Raw genomic sequence first — 19,462 nt, 5'->3', positions numbered from 1 at the left:
AATGGACTGAGGCGCTCAGAGGAGTAAGAGGATTAAGACTTCTGTGGCTGAATATCACTCTTCTCTCCTCCACCCTGCCCTAACCAGGAGGCTGTTGCCTACTCAAGCAAACCTCCCTCTTCAGAAAAGATGGAATCTCTCCCTCAAGAGTCAGCCCTTCGCTGCCAAGTGTTCCATCAATTCATCCTCGGCCCTGCAGTGCAAAAAACAAATTAAGCCAAAACACAAACTACAGCTCCTGCGCCTCTCTCCCATTCTAGCCATCTACAATTCCGATTTTAGTTCTCCCTCTCTCCCCCACTGAATATTTTTAGAAATGAGTTTCCGGCTCTTCTTCCCTTTTTCTAAGACTCCATGTTTATCATTGTTTAGAACAAAGCAACTAATAAAGGAACCAAGTCGGAAACTCCTGGGAGCTCTGTAAACACTATTATCAAGTATATAATTTGCCATTATTCTGGCCAGTATACTGTTGAATGAACGTTAAAAAATACAAAACGGAGGTGGGTGGAGGGATCAATTTGGGAGTTTGGGATTGGCAAATACAAACTACTATATATAGAATAGATAAACAACAAGGTCCTACTGCACAGCACAGGGAACTATATTCAATGTCTTGCAATAACCTATGATGAAAAAGAATATGTAAAAGAATATATATGTGTGTAACTGAATCACTATGCTGTACACAGAAACTGACATGATATTGTAAGTCAACTATATTTCAATTTTTAAAAATTAAAAAAAAAAAAAAACCACCCCAGAATCTTTCCCTGTAAATTCCCAGTGATGCAATCATGGCCACGCCTACTCCACAGCCAACAAAAGGCAAAGGAGCCTGACTCGGGCCACAGTTTCCAGAGAGACGAGCGAGTCATTTCATTGTCGCTCGAGTCGGCAGAGGTATCGTCCTTATCACATCTTTGGCTTTTAAAGTATTTCTTGTTTTTCTCCTTGGCCTTTATCTCTCAAACTGCCTTCTCTGAAGTTAAAGCCTCTTCCTTCGTTTTCCAGCCCTTCCGTGGTTTGGTGTGTGAGTTAGAATCACAGTCAGATTTCAGAAAATGATTCCCTCTGCTGGTGGGAAACTGAGGGACAGAGGAGCTGGTTTCAGCTGAGGGCACAGAGGGGTACAGCCGAGCATCCCCTTGGAGGGAACTTCTTCTACCAGAACTTACTAGGAGAAGGCTGCGAATTTCTAACTCTGTCTCTCGCTCTCATATCTGTGTAAATATCTCATTCTTGTCGGGGTGTTTTGTTTTGCTTTGTTTTCACACGTCCAGACGTTCATTGAATGCCTACTGTGAGCCGTGCATCAGGCTGGGCACATGAGGGATACCAAGATTCTATTAGAAGTTTACAATCTAGTAGAGGAGGCAAAAATATACGCAAATAATTCAAGGGGGTGAAAAGAAGAACGGGGAAAATGCTGAGTGTGAGCTAAGTCATTCATTAAGTTTCTCAAGAAGCACAGAGCAGGGATGGTTCCCCTTGCAGGCATCTGGTTCAGAGGCAGGCTGGGCTGACAGCTACCGGTGTTCTCTGTTGCAGAATATGCAGAAGATGGCCAAAGTCCCCGACCTCTTTGAAGACCTGAAGAACTGTTACAGGTAGGAAAGAGATTTTTTCTCTTGTGATTTCAAGGAGGGGAGCAAGGCACATTGGAACCCAGCTGGGATTACGGTACCCTGAATGGGGCCAGACTAGCAGAGGATGCACAGGGGTGCCCCACCTCTGCAGTGAGCACAGGCTGAGCGAAGACCCAGGGGACCTAAGCATCCAGCATGGAAACTGAGATGAAGAGGATGGGGAGACAGCCATTTTAGAAAGCTTATTGTTCAGGTCTGCTGAGTCCTAGCGGTTTTCAGCATTGACTTAGACACAGCCTCAGTGGGGTTCACAGACCCTGATACAGTAATGGGTTTTAATGAACTGTCGGAGAGAAAAACCTTTCTCAGGAAAACTTCTCGATCTCAGTCTGGAATAGGAAATGGTTTCACAGCAATTTGAGCACATGAAACATACACAGTCACACCTCCTTCATAGGACACAGGTAAATGAATAAAAAGTTAAAATTGTAGAATACCTTAAACAAACATTGGTGTTCCCATTACCTATTAAGATAAAGTGACACAAAATAGACTATGGAAATGTTGCCTGGATATTTTGCAAAGTATACATGATTAAATCTGTTTTAGTGAATACATGAAGGCAAGCTGTAACATGTAACCTATTTGGTTAAAATTAAAATGAGGTGCTTCGAACAACTTTCTTCTCTCTTGAGGAGTTTAAAATTTTCCCTTGAAATTCAATTACAACTCTTCAATTGGTTAGCCAAGCCTCATTTTTACAGATAGAGCACAGGTAAAGTTCAAGGCCTGGCCTGATGACTACTAATCCCAAATTATCAGGGACAGATTACTGTATGTATGTGTATGTATAGACACCCTTAATTTTCAAAGATGACAGTAATTAATGGCCATGTGCATGTGTGTGCGTGTTACCCAAAGCTAATGTGCTTATTAACATAGGTTTCCCAGTGACTGTAGTGATAAAACAAACAGAATTATATCCTCATTGTTTTATTTAACAGTGAAAATGAAGAATACGGTTCTGAAATTGACCATCTCTCTCTGAATCAGGTAAGCAAATGATTGTAATTCTTATGGATTTGCTATGCTTATGCAGTATTTTCTCCACCAAAAGAGAAGAGCACGGGCTTGAATCCTAGATGCTCTGGTCTTACCCTCGCTAGAAGGCCAGAGACATGCATTTCTTCCTTACAAATGAGACCAGCTGCCTCTCTGCACTGACACTTGATGGCATTCTTCATGCTCACCAGATATTCCCAAAACAGAGCAGAACTATCCTGAAACCTCACGGATGGAGGCTCCTAGGTCAGCTTTTAATCAGAATGGTAGTTATGCCATCCTGGGACAGCCCCTTCGGGCCACCTAACCAGAGGTCTGTCTCCTAAAGTGATAATTTGTGGTCAAAACTGTGGTCCTCTCCAACACCAGCTCCAGAGATTAGAGATAGCTCCCCGGACGTAATATCCCACGAAGCTGAGGTGGAGGAAGCGGGCCAGCTGAACGTGAGAAATCTGCAGCCACTCACCGTGCTGTGTTACTTTGCTGTTAGACCACAAATAGGCAGTATGCACACTGGCACTGCCTCTAAAAGCTATTCCCGGAGGAGTTGTTCTAAAATAGTTGAGCATTGTCACGCAGATGTTTAACCTCCGGAGTGGGAACTAACTGGAAGGTTACCACTAAGATCACCTGTAGACCTCTTCCATGACATCTCAGTTTTTGAAACTGAAGTATGATTGATTTACTATATTGTATTAGTTTCCGGTGTAGAGCATAGTGATTCAGGGTTTTTTCTGATTATATTCCATTACAGATTGTTACAAGATAATGAATAGAATTTCCTGTGCTATACAGTAAATCCTTGTTGCTTATCTATTTCACACATAGTAGTTTGTATCTGTTTATCCCATACCCCTAATTCATCCCTTCCCCACTCCTTCTTCCCCTTGGTAACCATAAATTTGTTTCTTATGTCTGAGTCTATTTCTGTTTTTTATATAGATTCATTTGTATTATTTTTTAGGTTCTACATATAAGGGATATCATATAGTATTTGTCTTTTTCTGATTTACTTCACTAAGTATAACAACATCTCATTTTTGAGTCTCCAGATGGATGACAAAGACTTTCCAAGACATCACATCCTTTCAGGCAAATCCTGAAGGGAGGATGGGAGGAAGTAGGGGAGGAAGGGCAGGGGGCAGAGAAAGAAGAAAGAGAGAAGGAGAGATGGTGGGGGAAGACTGGTGAAACGTGGGTTACCCAAGACCAAAATGGACGTCGTTCTCTCTAAGTCTACTGAATAAAGCCCCCTCGATAAAGGAGTCTTATTCCATGGCTATGGACAGCCTCTCAGTTTCCATTTTCCTTCCTCACAGAAGTCCTTCTATGATGCAAGCTATGAGCCACTTCAAGAGGACTGCATGGACAAACTGATGTCTCTGAGTACCTCTGAAACCTCTAAGACATCCAAGCTTACCTTCAAGGAGAGTGTGGTGATGGTGGCAAGCAATGGAAAGATTCTGAAGAAGAGACGGCTGAGCTTAAATCAGTTCATCACCAATGATGACCTAGAAGCCATTGCCAATGACACAGAAGAAGGTAAGGGGTCATGTGCAATAATATCCATTGTTTTCCATGCAAATGAGGACAGCATAGTCCAGGGGAAAACAGAATCAGAGTAACAAGAAGGCAACCAGCCATCAGTCTGGTAACTAACTATAAGAAAGGAAAATTAAATTTTATCCTTCTCCAGCAGGGATAGGGCAGCAGTGGCCTGAGCCTAGCACACTTGCTCACAGGCTCACGTCGGGGCCATATTGTTAAGGTCATGTGACTTTCAGCATTTTGACCGAAAGCAGTTATACACTGCTAGCAGGTGACCACTTATAAGCTATGCTCCTCCACATACCAATTATGCCTCCTTGGGCAAGTTACTTAACCTTTCTGTGCTTCTGCTTCCCCTGCTGTCAAATGGAGATAATCAGAGCCCCTACTTCTTGTGAAGATTAACTCAGTACTCACAAGCTTCTGGACCAGAATAATGCCTGGCACATAGAAAATACCTAATAAATGGTAGTAATTATTATTATTACTACTACTACTTTTGTTAATACTACCAACACTGCTAACTTATTAATTGGCTGCATTATCTCTAACCATCACAACAACCCTACAGCCTTATTTTACACATGAGGGAACTAAGCTCAGGGAGATAGTGACCTGCCCAAAATCTCAGCATGTAAGTGGCAGAGCCTCAAACCAAATCAGTTCCATCTGACTACAGAAATCATGATTTATATCTGATGCCTTTAATGTACAAGCCTCTACATGAAATACAAGCCCAATATTTTTAAGATAACAACTAAACATTAATATATGTTCTCCTAGAAAATTGGAAAATAGAAGAAAATAGAAGAAAGAAAATTTGAAATCACTCATACTACCACTCAGTTTACCACTGCCAGCACTATGGTACTTTCCTGAAAGTCTTTTCTGTATACATACACACACATGAACAAACATGTTGAATATATTATTAGGGTCAACTGTATACAATTTTGTATCTAGCTTTTTCATTTAGCAATAAATAAAGGGCATTTTAGAATGCCAATCTTTCACCATTATAAGTAATGTGACAATGAATATCTGCATCAGTAAACCTTCATTTCTATCACCATTTACTTCTTTAGAATAAAAGATTCCTGGAAGTAGAATTACTCAGAGCCATGAGGATTTACGAAGCTATTGATGCACACCCCCGTTCAGAGAGATGGTAGACTTCCACCTCAAGTGGCATCTATAATTCCTAGTGGATTCCTTTTTTTCTCAGAGTACATTCATTTGAAAATATAGATGGGGAACATGAGGAGTCTTCCTGGTTACTTACAAACCTCCAAACAACCAAAAATGAGAAAGTTGCACAAGTAATCTCTTAAATTTAAAACAAAACAAAAACAAACCAAAAAAACTATTGCCTGAAGAAGCAAAGTTTCAAAAGAAACAAATAAGTAACCACAATAATCCTAGAACCAATTCTGCTGACTGGGTGACTTCACTTCTCTCTGTTTCCTCTCCTACATTGGGACAGTCCTCATGTCCTCCTATAGCTACTTTCTGTGCTTGTATTAGAGCAGACATATCAGCTGTGTTTGTACCTAGACATTCATCTGAGCTTGTGATCATGGTTTTAGAAATTATCAAGCCCAGATCAGTACCTTACAACCTGCAGAGCAACGTGAAATACAACTATATGAGGATCGTCAACCACCAGTGCATCCTGAATGACGCCCTCAATCGAAGTATAATTCGAGACCCGTCAGGTCAATACCTCATGGCTGCCGTGTTAAACAACCTGGACGACGCAGGTAAGTGGACAACTCTGTCACCCTCCCCTCCCTTTATTTCTGTGTTTCTTTTAAGCGTCCTGCTTGCAAAGAATAATCCTCTCTAGGTTCCTGGCTTTGCACAGTCCTTCTAGAAGAGGATGAAGCACATCACCCCCGATGAAGGACAGGAGCTTCAGCCAAAACCTGGAGGCTCCACAGGAGAGAAGTGTCCTAGCTTGGAAAGCACTCAGCACAGTGTAAAGCCTCCTGAGATCCTACCTCCTTTGGTTCTCTGAGATATTCTTATCCTTAATTTTAGAGATAAGGAAACAGAGTCTCAGAAATATTGACTTACCCAGAATTTACTCAGAAGCCAACGAGGGGCAATCACTCTCCACTGGAAAGCCTGCTGCTCAAACTTACAGACAACACCAAACTAGAAAGAATCACTATCTTTGATGACATAATTGTGAGGCAAAACAGCCAATCAGCTGCAAATATGTCCTGAAGAATGAAATTTAGGGTCCAAGAAAGTGTATCACACAGGGCTCTTTTTGATTGGACATACTCCAGCCAACATGCTTTCCATTCTATGACATTTACAAGTTATTTTGTGTTCTATTTCCCTACTTCAGATTAGTTCACAGTTTTCCCACGTATTGACAAGGCCTGTGTGTTTGCCATTTGCAGTGGCACTAGAATATGCAGTCATGTTGCTGTGTGGGTCCCTTGGGTTTGCTCTAAATAACTCAGTTGCGAATGTCTTTGTATAAATTCTTTTCTTCCCTATAAGGTTATTTCTTTGACGCAGATCCCAAATGCTAAATTCCTGAGCATAAATAACCTTACAGCTCTTAATAAGCTTCGTTTGCTACGGAAAAGTGAACTACTCTGTACTATCATTAGCAGCATATGAGTGTTTCAGCTTCCTTAAACCCCTCCATTTTACTCATAACCTCACAAATTCCAGGGTCTTATCCCACTAATGTAATCACAAGAGATTCAATAAACACTCAGCCCCCAAGCATTCATTCAACATAGAAAATTCTAAAGTCATTAACCAAGTATTTACCTGCCCAGTAAATATGGCAGACATTGTGAAGGATATAAAGATGCGTAAATTCCATTCCTGACCTTTAGGTACTTACACCATACTTGGGGAAGTAACTACACACACACACACACACACACACACACACATGCACACGCGCGCGCGCGCACACACACACACACACACACCCCATTTTCATAAACACTTGATATTATTGAAATACAATGGATTTACTCTCTTTTTTGGCATTTCTCTTTGCCAGTGAAATTTGACATGGGTGCTTATACATCAGAAGAGGATTCTCAACTTCCTGTGACTCTAAGAATCTCAAAAACACGGCTGTTTGTGAGTGCTCAAAATGAAGACGAACCTGTGTTGCTGAAGGTCAGTTGCTCTCAGTCTCCAGCTCACCTTCACTTACAGCCCATACGTTTGCAGGTGATCCCAGCAGGCAGACACCCCCAGAGGGGTGGCACCACCCTCTTCTCTTTCTACCACCATCCCACCTGCCCAGCTGCTTTCCCATCCGACTTCTCATCCATCCCCAGAGGCCTTTTTCCATCTTTCTCCTTCCCTACCTGATCCTGTTCACCTCCCATCCCCGGGCATCAACTGATTCCATTTATCTTTGATCTTCACTGATATCTACTATCTGCCCTAAGTGATAGTAGGCATCAGGACAGTGGGGCCTGCCTCCAAGAAACTCCAATGAGCCACTGAGATCAGAGAGGACTAATCGCCTGCCAATAAGTACAAAGCAAAAGGCTGGGAGCCAGGACGCAAACCCTGGCCTTCTGACTTCAGTGCTTCTCTCTCTTTACTGGTGCCAATTTTATCCTCATCTCCACCCCATCTTCACTATCACCTTCCTGTCCAAATATACAGACACACACACACTCATGCCCACCATAGCTTTAGGTGTTCTCCCCACTGATAAACAGGTGATTCGTTCTCAGTAAATGTATAATCCAACCCCTACTCCCACCCAACTAGGATTTATTTGAATACATTGTTTTTTTCTACCTGGATCAAGTGAGAATAAAGTGATGTCTATAGAGTAGAGCAGTAACTTCATTCATGAATTCATTCATCAGACGCTATTTACTGAGCGCCTTCTGTTTTTCAAGCAGAGTGCCAACAGCTCTGTAGACAGCGGTGAGCCAATGCCTTATAGAACTCAGTCTTCTGAGGGGGCACAGACAATAGGCAAGCCAAACAACCGGCAAAAATCACAAGACGCTGCAAGTCAATGAACAGGGTGCTGAGATGGAGAAATTGGGAGCGTGCTCTTTAGCTCGGGCTCCCTGTGAGATGAGAGCTGCTTGATGGGAGGGAGCATGCCATCAAGGGGTGAGTGGGGTGGGCCCTCCAAACAGAGGGATCTGAGTGCACCTGGTCCTAGGGCTTCAAGAGCTTACAGAGATCAGAAAGGACACCCAGGGAGCTGGGGTACTCCAAGAAAAAGGAGAGATAAGTGGAGGCTGGTGTTTGCAGAGCCTTGCATTTGGATTTCATTTGAGGGACAATGAAAAGCCCTTAAAGGGCTTCAAACAAGGAAGTGTCTGATGTTACTTATATTTTCTAATATGGAGAACAGATTAGAAAGGAGGCAATAGAGAAAGCAGAGAGCTCAATTAGGCGGTTATAATAACGTCTGGGGGTGGGGAGTGGTGAGACAGGCGGGAAGAAGTAGACAGAATCTGGTTGTATTTTGGAGATAGAACCAGCAGGAGGAAGAGGGGAAACTCCACTTACTGAGACGGGGAAAACTAAAAGAGAACTGGGTTTGGGAAATAAAATCCTTGGCGACACTGAAAACTCCAAGGAAACCTCAAAAGGATATTTAGTTGTTTTAGCTTTTAAGAGCAGAGAAAAAGCATCTCAAATTGGAATTTGAATTTTGTTTTTCCATGAAAGTGCTGTTAGATTTTTTTCACACTCACCAAAAGGAGTATGGTCAAAAGAGGTCACAATTGTCAAAAAATTGTATTAAAAGGATTCAGCTGCTGATATGCCTGGGAAGCTGTGTGTGCTAGGTTTTTTAACCTTCAATTGTTGACTCAAATACAGGATAAACATCTCTAAATTCTCAAATACTTTCCTGAAATATGATTTTCACACTTAGAGGCCAAAATGCTATAAGGTCTCAGAGTCACCAGATTCAGATTTGATGCAAAATGCTTTATGTCTATGTTGGAGGCAGGACACGAATGGTGTTTGCTCTACCTGCCAGGATGCAGGGAGACACTAATGTCTTTGGCAATCCTCATGATGAAATTGAATTTCTCTCCAGTTAAGTAAGGAAATCAATTATTATGAATAGACAGGGCCATACATCTAATAGGCATGTAATAATTGCTTTCTGAATGAACAGATGAATGAAGAACGTATATCATCATGTTACAGTGTCATAGGCCTGGAGTGCTACGTTTCTCACAAAGGCCAAATGCCAAGGGATTGAGCATCAGTTCTTTTTTTAGCATCTTCTTGTTCTCTAACAGATCTTTGTTCTACTTATCCTTAGGAGATGCCTGAGACACCCAAAACCATCACAGATGAGACCAATCTCCTCTTCTTCTGGGAAAAGCATGGCAGTAAGGACTACTTCAAATCAGCTGCCCATCCAAAATTGTTTATTGCCACAAAGCAAGAAGAACTAGTGCACATGGCAAAGGGGCTGCCCTCGATCACCGACTTTCAGATACTGGAAAACCAGTCTTGATTCTGGAGGCTACGTACTTGTGAAGTGTTGACAGTCCGTATGTACCATGTACATGAAGGAGTCAAATCCTTCACTCTTAGTCACTTGCTCAGCAGGTGCCCTTTGTAGTTCTAAAGGAATGCTTACTCTCTATGTAAGAGAGAGAGCCAAGTCTAGCAGAATCAACACTGACATCTAATATTGCTTGTTATTTAAAGAACACCCTATACTTTGCAAACTACCAATCATTTTAATTATTATTCTGCATAAAGATCTTGGGTGGACCAGGGCAACTGACTATGGCTACCAAAAAGGCTCTACCCATATTATAGCTGAGTTAACTAAAGCATAAGAATACTAAGAAATACCCACAATAGCAGCTGGAATGAGAAGCCATGGACCTGGTATTTCATTTCAACTGTTCACCTTCTGCTTTTAAATCACTGATGGACCCGGTATCCAATACTCTAAGTTTCTGGGACCTCAGTCTGATCATCTTCAAAATGGAGGGGATGGTACCTATATCCTTCCTGCCCCAACAGTGTTCTATGCCAATCAATGAGCTGTTTTAGCAAAATGCTTCTTGAAGCTGAGCTCAGGAAGAAGGCAAAGCAGGAAATGTTATTTTAAGTTATTATTTATATACATATATATATTTATAAATATTATTTCTAAGATAATTATAAGATATTATTATATTTATGGCAATTCCTTGTCTTCTCTGAGTGTGATTTCAGCAATAGTAGACAGCGTTTTCCAGGCTGAGAGAGTCTGAGTTACTAAGGCACTTTGGTCCAAGTTGTGAACCTCTGTATTCTGCTACCTCAGAGCCCTGTAATTATGATAATAAATTTATATTAATTATCTTGTTTGTTTGAACTGATCGGTCAAAATCTTTCATTCCTCTGCCTTTAAACTTGCTTTGGCATTCTTGTGCCATTCAGTTTCACCTACTACCCAGTCCTACTGGCTCAAATGGGATGAAATTAACTTTGGCAACTACAGGACAACTGTTCTCTAAACTTTCTTTTCTGGGACATAAGCAATTGTTCCTTCAAGGTTCTAAAAGTTGTGATCAAATCATAGTGTTACATTACTACCAACAATGAGGATTGCTACATTACTATCAATCATAATTGAGTTAAAACCTACCAAAAAAAGTAAATCTGACACATAATTACTTGTTGTCTTAATCATTATTTTACTGCATGGTAATTAGGAATAAATGATAAAAATTCACATAAATAACTATACTTAGTGTTACTTTACAAAACCAAGATTTTATGGTTTTCCTCTCCCCTTTGTTAACCTGCCAGTATGCATAAAAGGCATTAAGAATGATAATATTCCCAGGTTCATTTAAAGCTCATATAACACACGTACAACACATATATTCACATATCCATACTAACTCACACATTCAGAGCCACATTAAAAACTAGTGATCCATTTGGAAAGCAAGATACAAAGTATGCTAAGTTGGAAAAAGTTAAGATCGAGAGAATTTGGAATTAGATGTGGAAAATCATGGGGAAGGAGCAGAGATGACTGTCAGTTTCCCGCTACTGGAGTGTGGGTGAGTGGTGGTGTCTTAATCAGTATTTTTGGTAGAAATATGGAGTTCTTCTACATTCCAGGATGTGGTATATGAGCACTGTTGTAGACATGTAATTTGAGCTCCTGGCGGGACACTCAGGTGCAGATATATCTGGGCAGATGATGATGCGTCTGGAATTCAACAGATGTTATAACTAGAGACAGATTTGGGAGACATGGGCAGGTTTATAGTAGGTAAAATCCTAACAGTAACATCAGAGAGAGAAGAGAAGCATATGATGAACCCTAATGGTTGCCCATGCAATCACTGTCTCCCCATCTTTCTTAGTGGCAGAACTCTGACTTCATTCAGAAGGACATATGTCTTGACCCAAAGAATGAATCCAGTTGGTCTAAGCCAATCACTATTATTCTGTCCTCACATGACTGACTCATGCTGAGTTAGTCCTGTCTAATGAGATGTCAGTCAGTTGGGGGCAACTGCTGAGAAAGATTTTCTACCCAGATAAAAGATAGAGCCACGTAGTAGAAAGTCTTTTTTTCCTCCATCCTTTCTGCATGAGACATGTTCTGTGAGGATGTGGAGCTTGGAACTGTGCTAACCAACTTGCCACCACTGGGAAGCCTCAAGCTGAAGAACGAAGAATGGAAGGAAGAAATCAATCGGCATCTCTGATGACACTGTTGCACTAAGAACGTACTGCCAGACTTTAAGACCACAAGAACCATTATGGTGATTTTAAGTCATTTACCTTCGGTTTGCTGTTACTTACAGCCAAACTCAGCCTAACAGCACGGCAGAATACAGACAGAAAAGTGGAGAGAAAAGGAAGAAACTGCTCTCTTGTTTGTTTCACCTCGTTCTTTCTAGCCACTGTGACTTCCTAGGGTTTCCATACCCCAAGTCTGGCTGGAATAAGACTAAGTATCTTAATATTTTAAGAAATAGAGAAATGCAACACAATTGAGCAAGCAGTATCAATTCAAGAAATCTCAAACATAATATCTGCTCAGTCTTTAATAGTGAAATATTGAATCATTCTAGAAATGGCCTCAAATGGTATTCTAACAGGGTATTCTCCACTCCCCATCCTCCCACTGCTTAAACAACAAGGTCACCATGATGAGCTTCAACAATCCTAGCCCTGAACTTGTTGGAGTCTATTTTTCTCAATACAGTCTCACACATCAGTTGCCAAATTGATGAGAGTAGAGCCAAATCACCTTTAAGTCCAAGCTATAGAAGTAAAAGGGAAAGGATATTTCCCTAACCCGCACCCACATTAAATCATTCCTCTGATGCTTATATACACCTACACTTGAACTTTTGGGGGACAATGGAAATAGTTGGGACAGCAATAATTATTATGACGGATGTAAAGTACGCTTGTATGTCTATATGTACTCCTTGATTGTGTGGTGGTTTTGTGACCAAATAAATACATTTGTCAAAATTGTCCTCTTGAGTCTTGGCCAATGTTGGCTTGTCAACAACTTTCATAAAACTTGTTACCCAGAATTGAGTACACTATTCAAGATATGGTGAGCCCAGTAAAGCCTGTCCTTCCGCCCTTCCTATTTTAGACACCATGCTGTGGTTAGAAAGTGACATTAGCTTTTTGAAAACAAGTGACACTGTTGATGATTCATATAGTGTTTGTAGGCAACTCACCCTAAATTCAAAATTTTAAATATATCCCTGTTCAATTTAATCTTAATTTGGCCCCAGATCTTTCTAGATTGTTCTGACGGATTCTGATTTCTTTTTTAACACACTGACTCTTCCTCTTAGTTTTGAGACATCTGTAATTTGGTGAGCATATTTTCATTTTCTTGACAGTATACTGAGGAGTATAAAAAATAGGTTACAAACATTTTTATAGTGTGATCCTGTTTTTATTTAAAATACCTAAAATTTGTATTTGGAAAGTTGTATACAAAAATGTTAGCAATTCTTATCTCTGAGTGCTTGGGTGATTTATAAGGTTTTCTGGTTATGTATTTTTCTGAATTTTTAAATGAATGTATGGTTGCATAGCAAAATACCAATTTATATAAAATTTTTATGAATTTGACTTTTTATTTAGATTCCACATATAAGTGACAGCACGCAGTGTTTGTCTTTCTTTGGCTTATTTTACTTAGCATAATGCCCTCAAGATCCATTCATGTTGTTGGAAACAGCAGGATTTCCTTCCTTTTCATGACTAAACAATATTTCATTTTATATATAACATTTTCTTTATCCATTCATCTGTTGATGAACACTTAGATTGTTTCCATATCTTGGCCATTGTAAATAATGCTGCAATAAACTTTGGAGTGCAGGTATCTTTTCAATATTCTGTTTTCATTTCCTTTGGGTATATAATTAGAAGTGGAAATCCTGGATCATATGGTAGATCTATTTTTAATTTTTTGAGGAACTTCTATACTGCTCTATAAAAGTTATTTCTCTTTCCTATAGATGCATTATTTGGTTTTCTTCCTCATTCCATTTCCTGTGCTCCACTCTCACTTGCCAAGAACTTTGCCCTCTTTACTTAGAAACTTATATCTTACCTCTTTTTCCATCAAAGTGACTGACAAACAAAAAGGAATCTTATACAGTCTTAGATACAAAGAGGCTAAACCCTGAACGGTAATAAACTGAGGTCTCTGAGGTGCCTGGAGTTCTCTAACATTGGAGCTTTTCCCAAGTTTACGTGCTCAGGCCTCACTTCTAGAATTCTGATTCAGTCAGTCTAGGGTGGGGCTTTGAGCATCCTATTTTCTTTTCAAAGCTCCAAAGGCAATTCTCATGTTCATCTCTGGTTAAGAATCACTGAATTAAGGCATCCCCAGGGTCAAAGATGGTTTTAACATTGGGCTCCTCTTTGGGCAAGTCAATTCATGCTTAGAAGAAGAGGGAACACAAAAGTCCCATCAACTCAGCAGAGGCCTTCTTACAGCTCTGGGGACACCAATGGGCCCCATTTGGAAATAGGGCGCTAAACAGTCAAAGCCCACCCATTCATACACTCACTCACATTCACACAGAAGCTGAGGGGCCCGGCAAGCACGTTCTTGCCACCAGATTCACTCTTTCAAAGGTCTGTAATGCTCCACCCCACTGAGAGAGGACTATGGAATAAAGAAAATATGAGTAGATTGTCCCTGGGTTGTCCTCTTATCTCTCAGCATCCCCAGAACCAACTTTGACTTCTAGGACCATGACGAGAGGCCTTGATTTCCAGAGGAACACTCCCCTCCAACCCCCACCAAGAAGTAGAGCTGATATCCTTCCACAAAGCTCTTTCTACATCTTAGTTCGTGACACCAGTTCTTCCTCTTGTGAAAAGAAATGCTGTTACTAAATTTTTAAAGGGGAAAAAGAAAGGATTTTTGAAAATTACCAACAGGCATTCTTAGCGTGACATACTGCAATAATTTAGAAAAGATTATTCAACAGATGTTTTGTGAGTACACAGAATAAAATGTTTCAGTCACAAGCCTGAGCTCCCCAGGAGCAAGTCATGCCACAAAACTCATTTCCATGTCTGCTGGGATGATTCCCCGATTGGTGTCATTGGCAAGTATATCTCTATTGTGACAACAGGCATACTGTAGCTTAATGTCATTAAACATTTAAATCAGATAGCTACCTCTTCTTGTTGTGGTTCAAACTCATCAAGGGAATTTCAGGGATTATAACCTAGTTTCCTGCATATTGGCCTCAAGGAAGAGAATGTGCTGGGTAGAGGATACGAGTATCAAGTGTCTTCTGCAATTCTAGCCATCTTGTAAATTAAAATTGGCTCTCTCTTACAATTTGGTCTCTTGTGAATTTAGAATACTATAAAGAAAAATAGAACAGACTTTGGAATCAGTACTGGATTCAAATCTCATTTACTTTATAACTCTGGGCTATATCTTTGGACTATAACTTTCTCTTAATCTCTCCATCTCAGTTTCCTGACCTGTAAGAATGGAACTAGTAATAATCACATCAAAGGTTTTTTGTTTTAAATGAGATAAACTACAGAAAGAACCCATCACCAAGGATTAAGAATGTTCAGTTCATTTTCTCATTCACTTAAGAGTAGCTGTTGTAATTTTTACTTATCCTTGAGAGACTAATACATAATCAGGGTAACAATTAAATCAAGTTCCTGAACCCACAAAACTGAAGACTGGGCCACAGGTGAAGGGATACATTCTTCAAACCATCAGGTAATGTCTCTGGACCAGCTAGTCTGCCATTCTTGGTGACTTCAACATGGCCATGTTATATCTTTCCAACTTCTACATTCTGTTGTATTTTTTTTGGTATGTATATGCACACATTTTTTTTTGTTGTTGAAGTATAGTCAGTTTACAATGTTGTGTCAATTTCTGGGGTACAGCATAATGCTTCAGTCATACCTGAACATACATATATTTGTTTTCATATTCTTTTTCACCATAAGTTACTACAAGATACTGAATATAGTTCCCTGTGCTATACAATATGAGCTTGTTGTTTATCTGTTTTATATATATATTAGTTAGTATCTGCAAATGTATTGTATTTTGATTTCTACCATGGCATTTAACAAAGTCTTTAATGATATAGTGATAGACAAGATATATAAGGGCCAGAACAGCCAATAGTATTACTGTGTGGACCTGCAGCTACTTCTACATAGTGTGGTTACTATAGTCAAAGTCTTTTACAAAAGTTCCACTCAGTCATTCAATAGATATTTATTGAATTCTTATTTGGTGCCAGGTAAAGTAAATATACTGGTCTGTTCTCATAAAACTTACAGACTAGCAAAGAGAAAGATAAATAATCAAGCTAATCACAAAGCGAAACTCAGGAAAGCTCCCTTGCGAAAGGGATGCCTTGCCTGAGACTGAAAGATAATTAAGAATTAACTACAAGAGCCTCTTTGGGTATAGCTCAGTGGTAGAGCACATGCTTACCATGCAGGAGGTCCTGGGTTCAATCCTTAGGACCACCACTGAAAAAAAAAAACTCTCAATAATAAAAAGACAAATGACCTAATTAAAAAATGAGTGAAGAATCTGAATAGATATTTCTCCAAAGAAGATATACAAATGGCTAATAAACACATGAAATGTTCAATGTCATTAGCCATCAGGGAAATGCAAATAAAAACCACAATGAGATACCACTTCACACTCCCAGGATGGTTATAATGAAAAAGATGGATAATTAATAAGTGTCTTTAGAATATGGAGAAATTGGAACTGAACCCTCAACAGTCTGGCAACTTCTCAAATTGGTAAACAGAGTTACCATATGACCTAGTAATTTCACTCCTAAGTTAAATACTCAAGAGTATTGAAAATATATAAAATATATGTCCACACAAAAACTTGTACATGGTTGTTCACAGCAGCATTACTTATAAGAGCCAAAAAGTGGAAATAACCAAAATGTCCACTAAGATGAATAGGTAAAATGTGGCATATCCATACATTAGACTATTATCCAGTCATAAAAAGGAATGAAGTACTGACACAAGCTACAACATGGATGAACCGGAAAACATTATGCTAAGTGAAAACAGCCCATCATAAACCACACATTGTGAGAGCAATGGGAAGCCATTAAAGCCACAAGGAGACCAGAGGACACTCTGCTTGATGAGTTGAGAACTGTTAAACCTGCCTAGCTTTTTCCCCATATTTTGTGTCCTACAAAATAGCTCTTCAAATATTCAAAGAATGCAGAAAAGAGTGCAAAATCGGCCTATGTTGCTCCAGAGAACTAGGACCGACGAGCAAGAGGTTTATTTGAGCTCATTTTAAAGAAAGTTTCCTAATAACCAGAGTTCTCAGAAAACAGGAAGAGAAGGTAGTTCTCTGGCACAAGCAGAATCCCTGCAAAGATGTAATATGTCCATGGGATCTGAAGAACACTCTAGCACAGGGTGGGAGATCAGGCAAGATGACTTTTAAAAACGTTACCTACGCAGTTACTAAGAGTCTGTAAAGACCAACAGAACTCCCTTCACTTTTCTGAAACTGTAGCAAGCCCCTTTCTTACTCATTAACCAAACATGCTCTTGCCTAGCTGCTAGATTTAACTATGAGGCAAGGATTCATAGTCGTAAATAGAGTCCACATTTTTCATTTAAACAATTATCAGTTGTCCTATTTTAAACATATTTGTATACTACTAATGTAAATGCCAAAATACGTAAATCCAGAAACCCTAGGGTGGTCCCCTGCTGCACACCCAGTTTGTGAACAAAGCGCTGCTCCAGTGGCTTCACTGGAGAGCCCATGTGTAGAAGCGAACCTGGCAAAAATGGACCCAGACACAGCTGCACCTCTCTGGCATCTAGGAAAGAGGAACCCTAACACACACGGTGCAAAAAGCATTTCCCAGACCGCTTCATGGAACTGGGGAATAGCCCAAACAGGACAAACTTCAAAGGAAAAAGTATTAGGACCAAAAGAAGAAGAATGAGCTGTGTCTAGGGACTCAGGAGGACTGGGCCAGCCCCCATTAACCCTTCCTCGGGTAGGCATACACCCAGCTGATGAGGTGTAATCAAAAACACACATTAAAAAGGGGGGAGGGTATAGCTCAAGTGGTAGAGTGCATGCTTAGCATGCAGGAGGTCCTGGGTTCAATCTCCAATACCTCCTCTAAAAATAAATAAATAAACCTAATTACTTCCACCCCAAACACACACACACACACACACACACACACACAAATCATGCATTAAAAAGGAGCCATTCTCGGGGGGAGGGTTCAATTCCCCAGTATCTCTGTTGTGGGAGAATAGGTTCTTACCTTACATAGGAAAGAATTAAGAGCAAGGCATGGTAAAGTGAAAGCAAGTTTATTTAGAGAGATACACACTCCATAGACTCAGAAGGGAAAACAGCCTAGGAGATATATACTCCATAGGTAGAGAGGTGTAACGTGTTTAGTTTAAAGTAAAAGTAGATATACACTCCATAGACAGAGTGCGGGCCATCTCAGAAGGCAGAGAGACAAGAGACAGAGACAGATAGAGACCACAAGGTTTGGAGTTTTAGGTTTTATAAGCTCGGTAATTTCATATGCTAATAGTAGAAGTATTATTCCAACTAGTTTGGGGAAGGGGCAAGGCTTTCCAGGAATCGCCCCCTCCGCCCACTTTTTGAATTCTTTTAAGGTCAGCCCAGGAACCCTCAAGGCGCCTGTGGGAGCACCATGAGGCTCAAGGTCTACTGGAAGTCAAATCTTCCGCCATCTTGGTTCTAACCAATTTGTCTTGTCCTCAGTGACTGTGCTGTTCCTTCAGTGGGTGTGCCCTGCTCCCTTTCCTCCCACTTCACCTCCATAAAAAATAATAAAAAAATAAATAAAAAGGAGCCATCCTGAAAACGGTATGGCAGTTCCTCAAAAAATTAAAGACAGGCTTACCATTTCATCCAACAATACCCCTTCTAGGTATATATCTCAAAGAATTGAAAGCAGAGACTCCAACAGATAGTAGTACACTCATGTTCAAAGAAACATAATTCACAAGAGCCAAAAGGTGTAAGTAACCCAAGTGTCCAGGGCAGATGAATGTATGTGCAAAATATGGTATATACATAGAATGGAATATTATTCAGCCTTAGAAAGGAAGGAAATTCTGTCATATGTTACAACATGGGTGATACGAGAACTCCACCTTCTGGTTTCCCCACTCTATCCGAGGTAACTGTTCATTAATTTTTTACAGTGGTTATGGTTGTAAAGCATTGTTAAGTGTACTTAATGCCACTAAACTGTACACTTTAAAAAAATGGCTTAAATGGTAAATTTTGTTATGTATATCTTACCACAATCAAAAGTCGAAATGGTACTGACCTGCTGTACCAAAAACTAAGAGCCTTTAGTTTCACAATAACAAGTAGAGATGAATGCTCGCGAAGAGCTGCCAAATTCATCAGATTTGGGTTTTATTTTATTTTTATGTGAACCTTAGGATCTGAGAGGGTTAGGGAGGCCTTGCCTTCTAGGTCCCCGGCGCAGCCCCAGGGCCGGTCACCCCTCCCCTCTCCCAAGCTTTCTAAGAAAATGATAGCACCACTGCCCAGAAGCCGCATCCTTAAAAGGGTCGGGGAGACTCACAGAGCTGCTCCGCCTCCATCCCAATCAGTCGCCTTCGTCCCAACCAGCCGCCTTCAGAGCCAAGGGCGCTCTCGCCGCACGTCCTTCCAATCAAAGGGCCCCAGGAGCGGGCTTGAAAGGCAG

At 40.4% G+C, this 19,462-nt stretch overlaps 2 protein-coding genes across 6 annotated transcripts in view; one reads left to right on the top strand and one right to left on the bottom strand.

The window, feature by feature from the left end:
* Nucleotides 1-19,454, bottom strand: part of IL37 (interleukin 37) — a 107,582-nt gene extending 88,128 nt beyond the window's left edge. For all 5 annotated transcript variants that reach the window (XM_074354650.1, XM_074354652.1, XM_074354653.1 and 2 more), the window contains exon 1: nt 19,340-19,454. The gene's annotated coding sequence lies outside the window, so the exon portion shown is untranslated. The remainder of the gene's footprint in view (nt 1-19,339) is intronic.
* IL1A (interleukin 1 alpha) lies at nt 806-10,551 on the top strand. Its single transcript, XM_010958978.3, has 7 exons — nt 806-903; nt 1,552-1,610; nt 2,594-2,642; nt 3,971-4,193; nt 5,786-5,959; nt 7,234-7,355; nt 9,496-10,551. Exons 2-7 carry the CDS (start codon nt 1,555-1,557, stop codon nt 9,691-9,693), a joined length of 822 nt encoding a protein of 273 aa, XP_010957280.1. The 5' UTR covers nt 806-903; nt 1,552-1,554; the 3' UTR covers nt 9,694-10,551.
* Nucleotides 19,455-19,462: the final 8 nt, after the last annotated feature.

This window comes from Camelus bactrianus, chromosome 28, assembly GCF_048773025.1.
Source record: "Camelus bactrianus isolate YW-2024 breed Bactrian camel chromosome 28, ASM4877302v1, whole genome shotgun sequence".
Taxonomy (NCBI): domain Eukaryota; kingdom Metazoa; phylum Chordata; class Mammalia; order Artiodactyla; family Camelidae; genus Camelus; species Camelus bactrianus.
The sequence above is the reverse complement of the archived record's forward strand: the minus strand, read 5'-3'. Positions and strand labels throughout refer to the sequence as shown.

Excerpts from the sequence above, each read along its gene's own strand:
- IL1A (XM_010958978.3), top strand. The coding sequence starts at position 1,555 with ATGCAGAAGATGGCCAAAGTCCCCGACCTCTTTGAAGACCTGAAGAAC. Across the intron at positions 1,611-2,593 it reads GACCTGAAGAACTGTTACAG|TGAAAATGAAGAATACGGTT; the intron begins GTAGGAAAGAGA and ends TTTATTTAACAG. Across the intron at positions 2,643-3,970 it reads ACCATCTCTCTCTGAATCAG|AAGTCCTTCTATGATGCAAG; the intron begins GTAAGCAAATGA and ends CCTTCCTCACAG.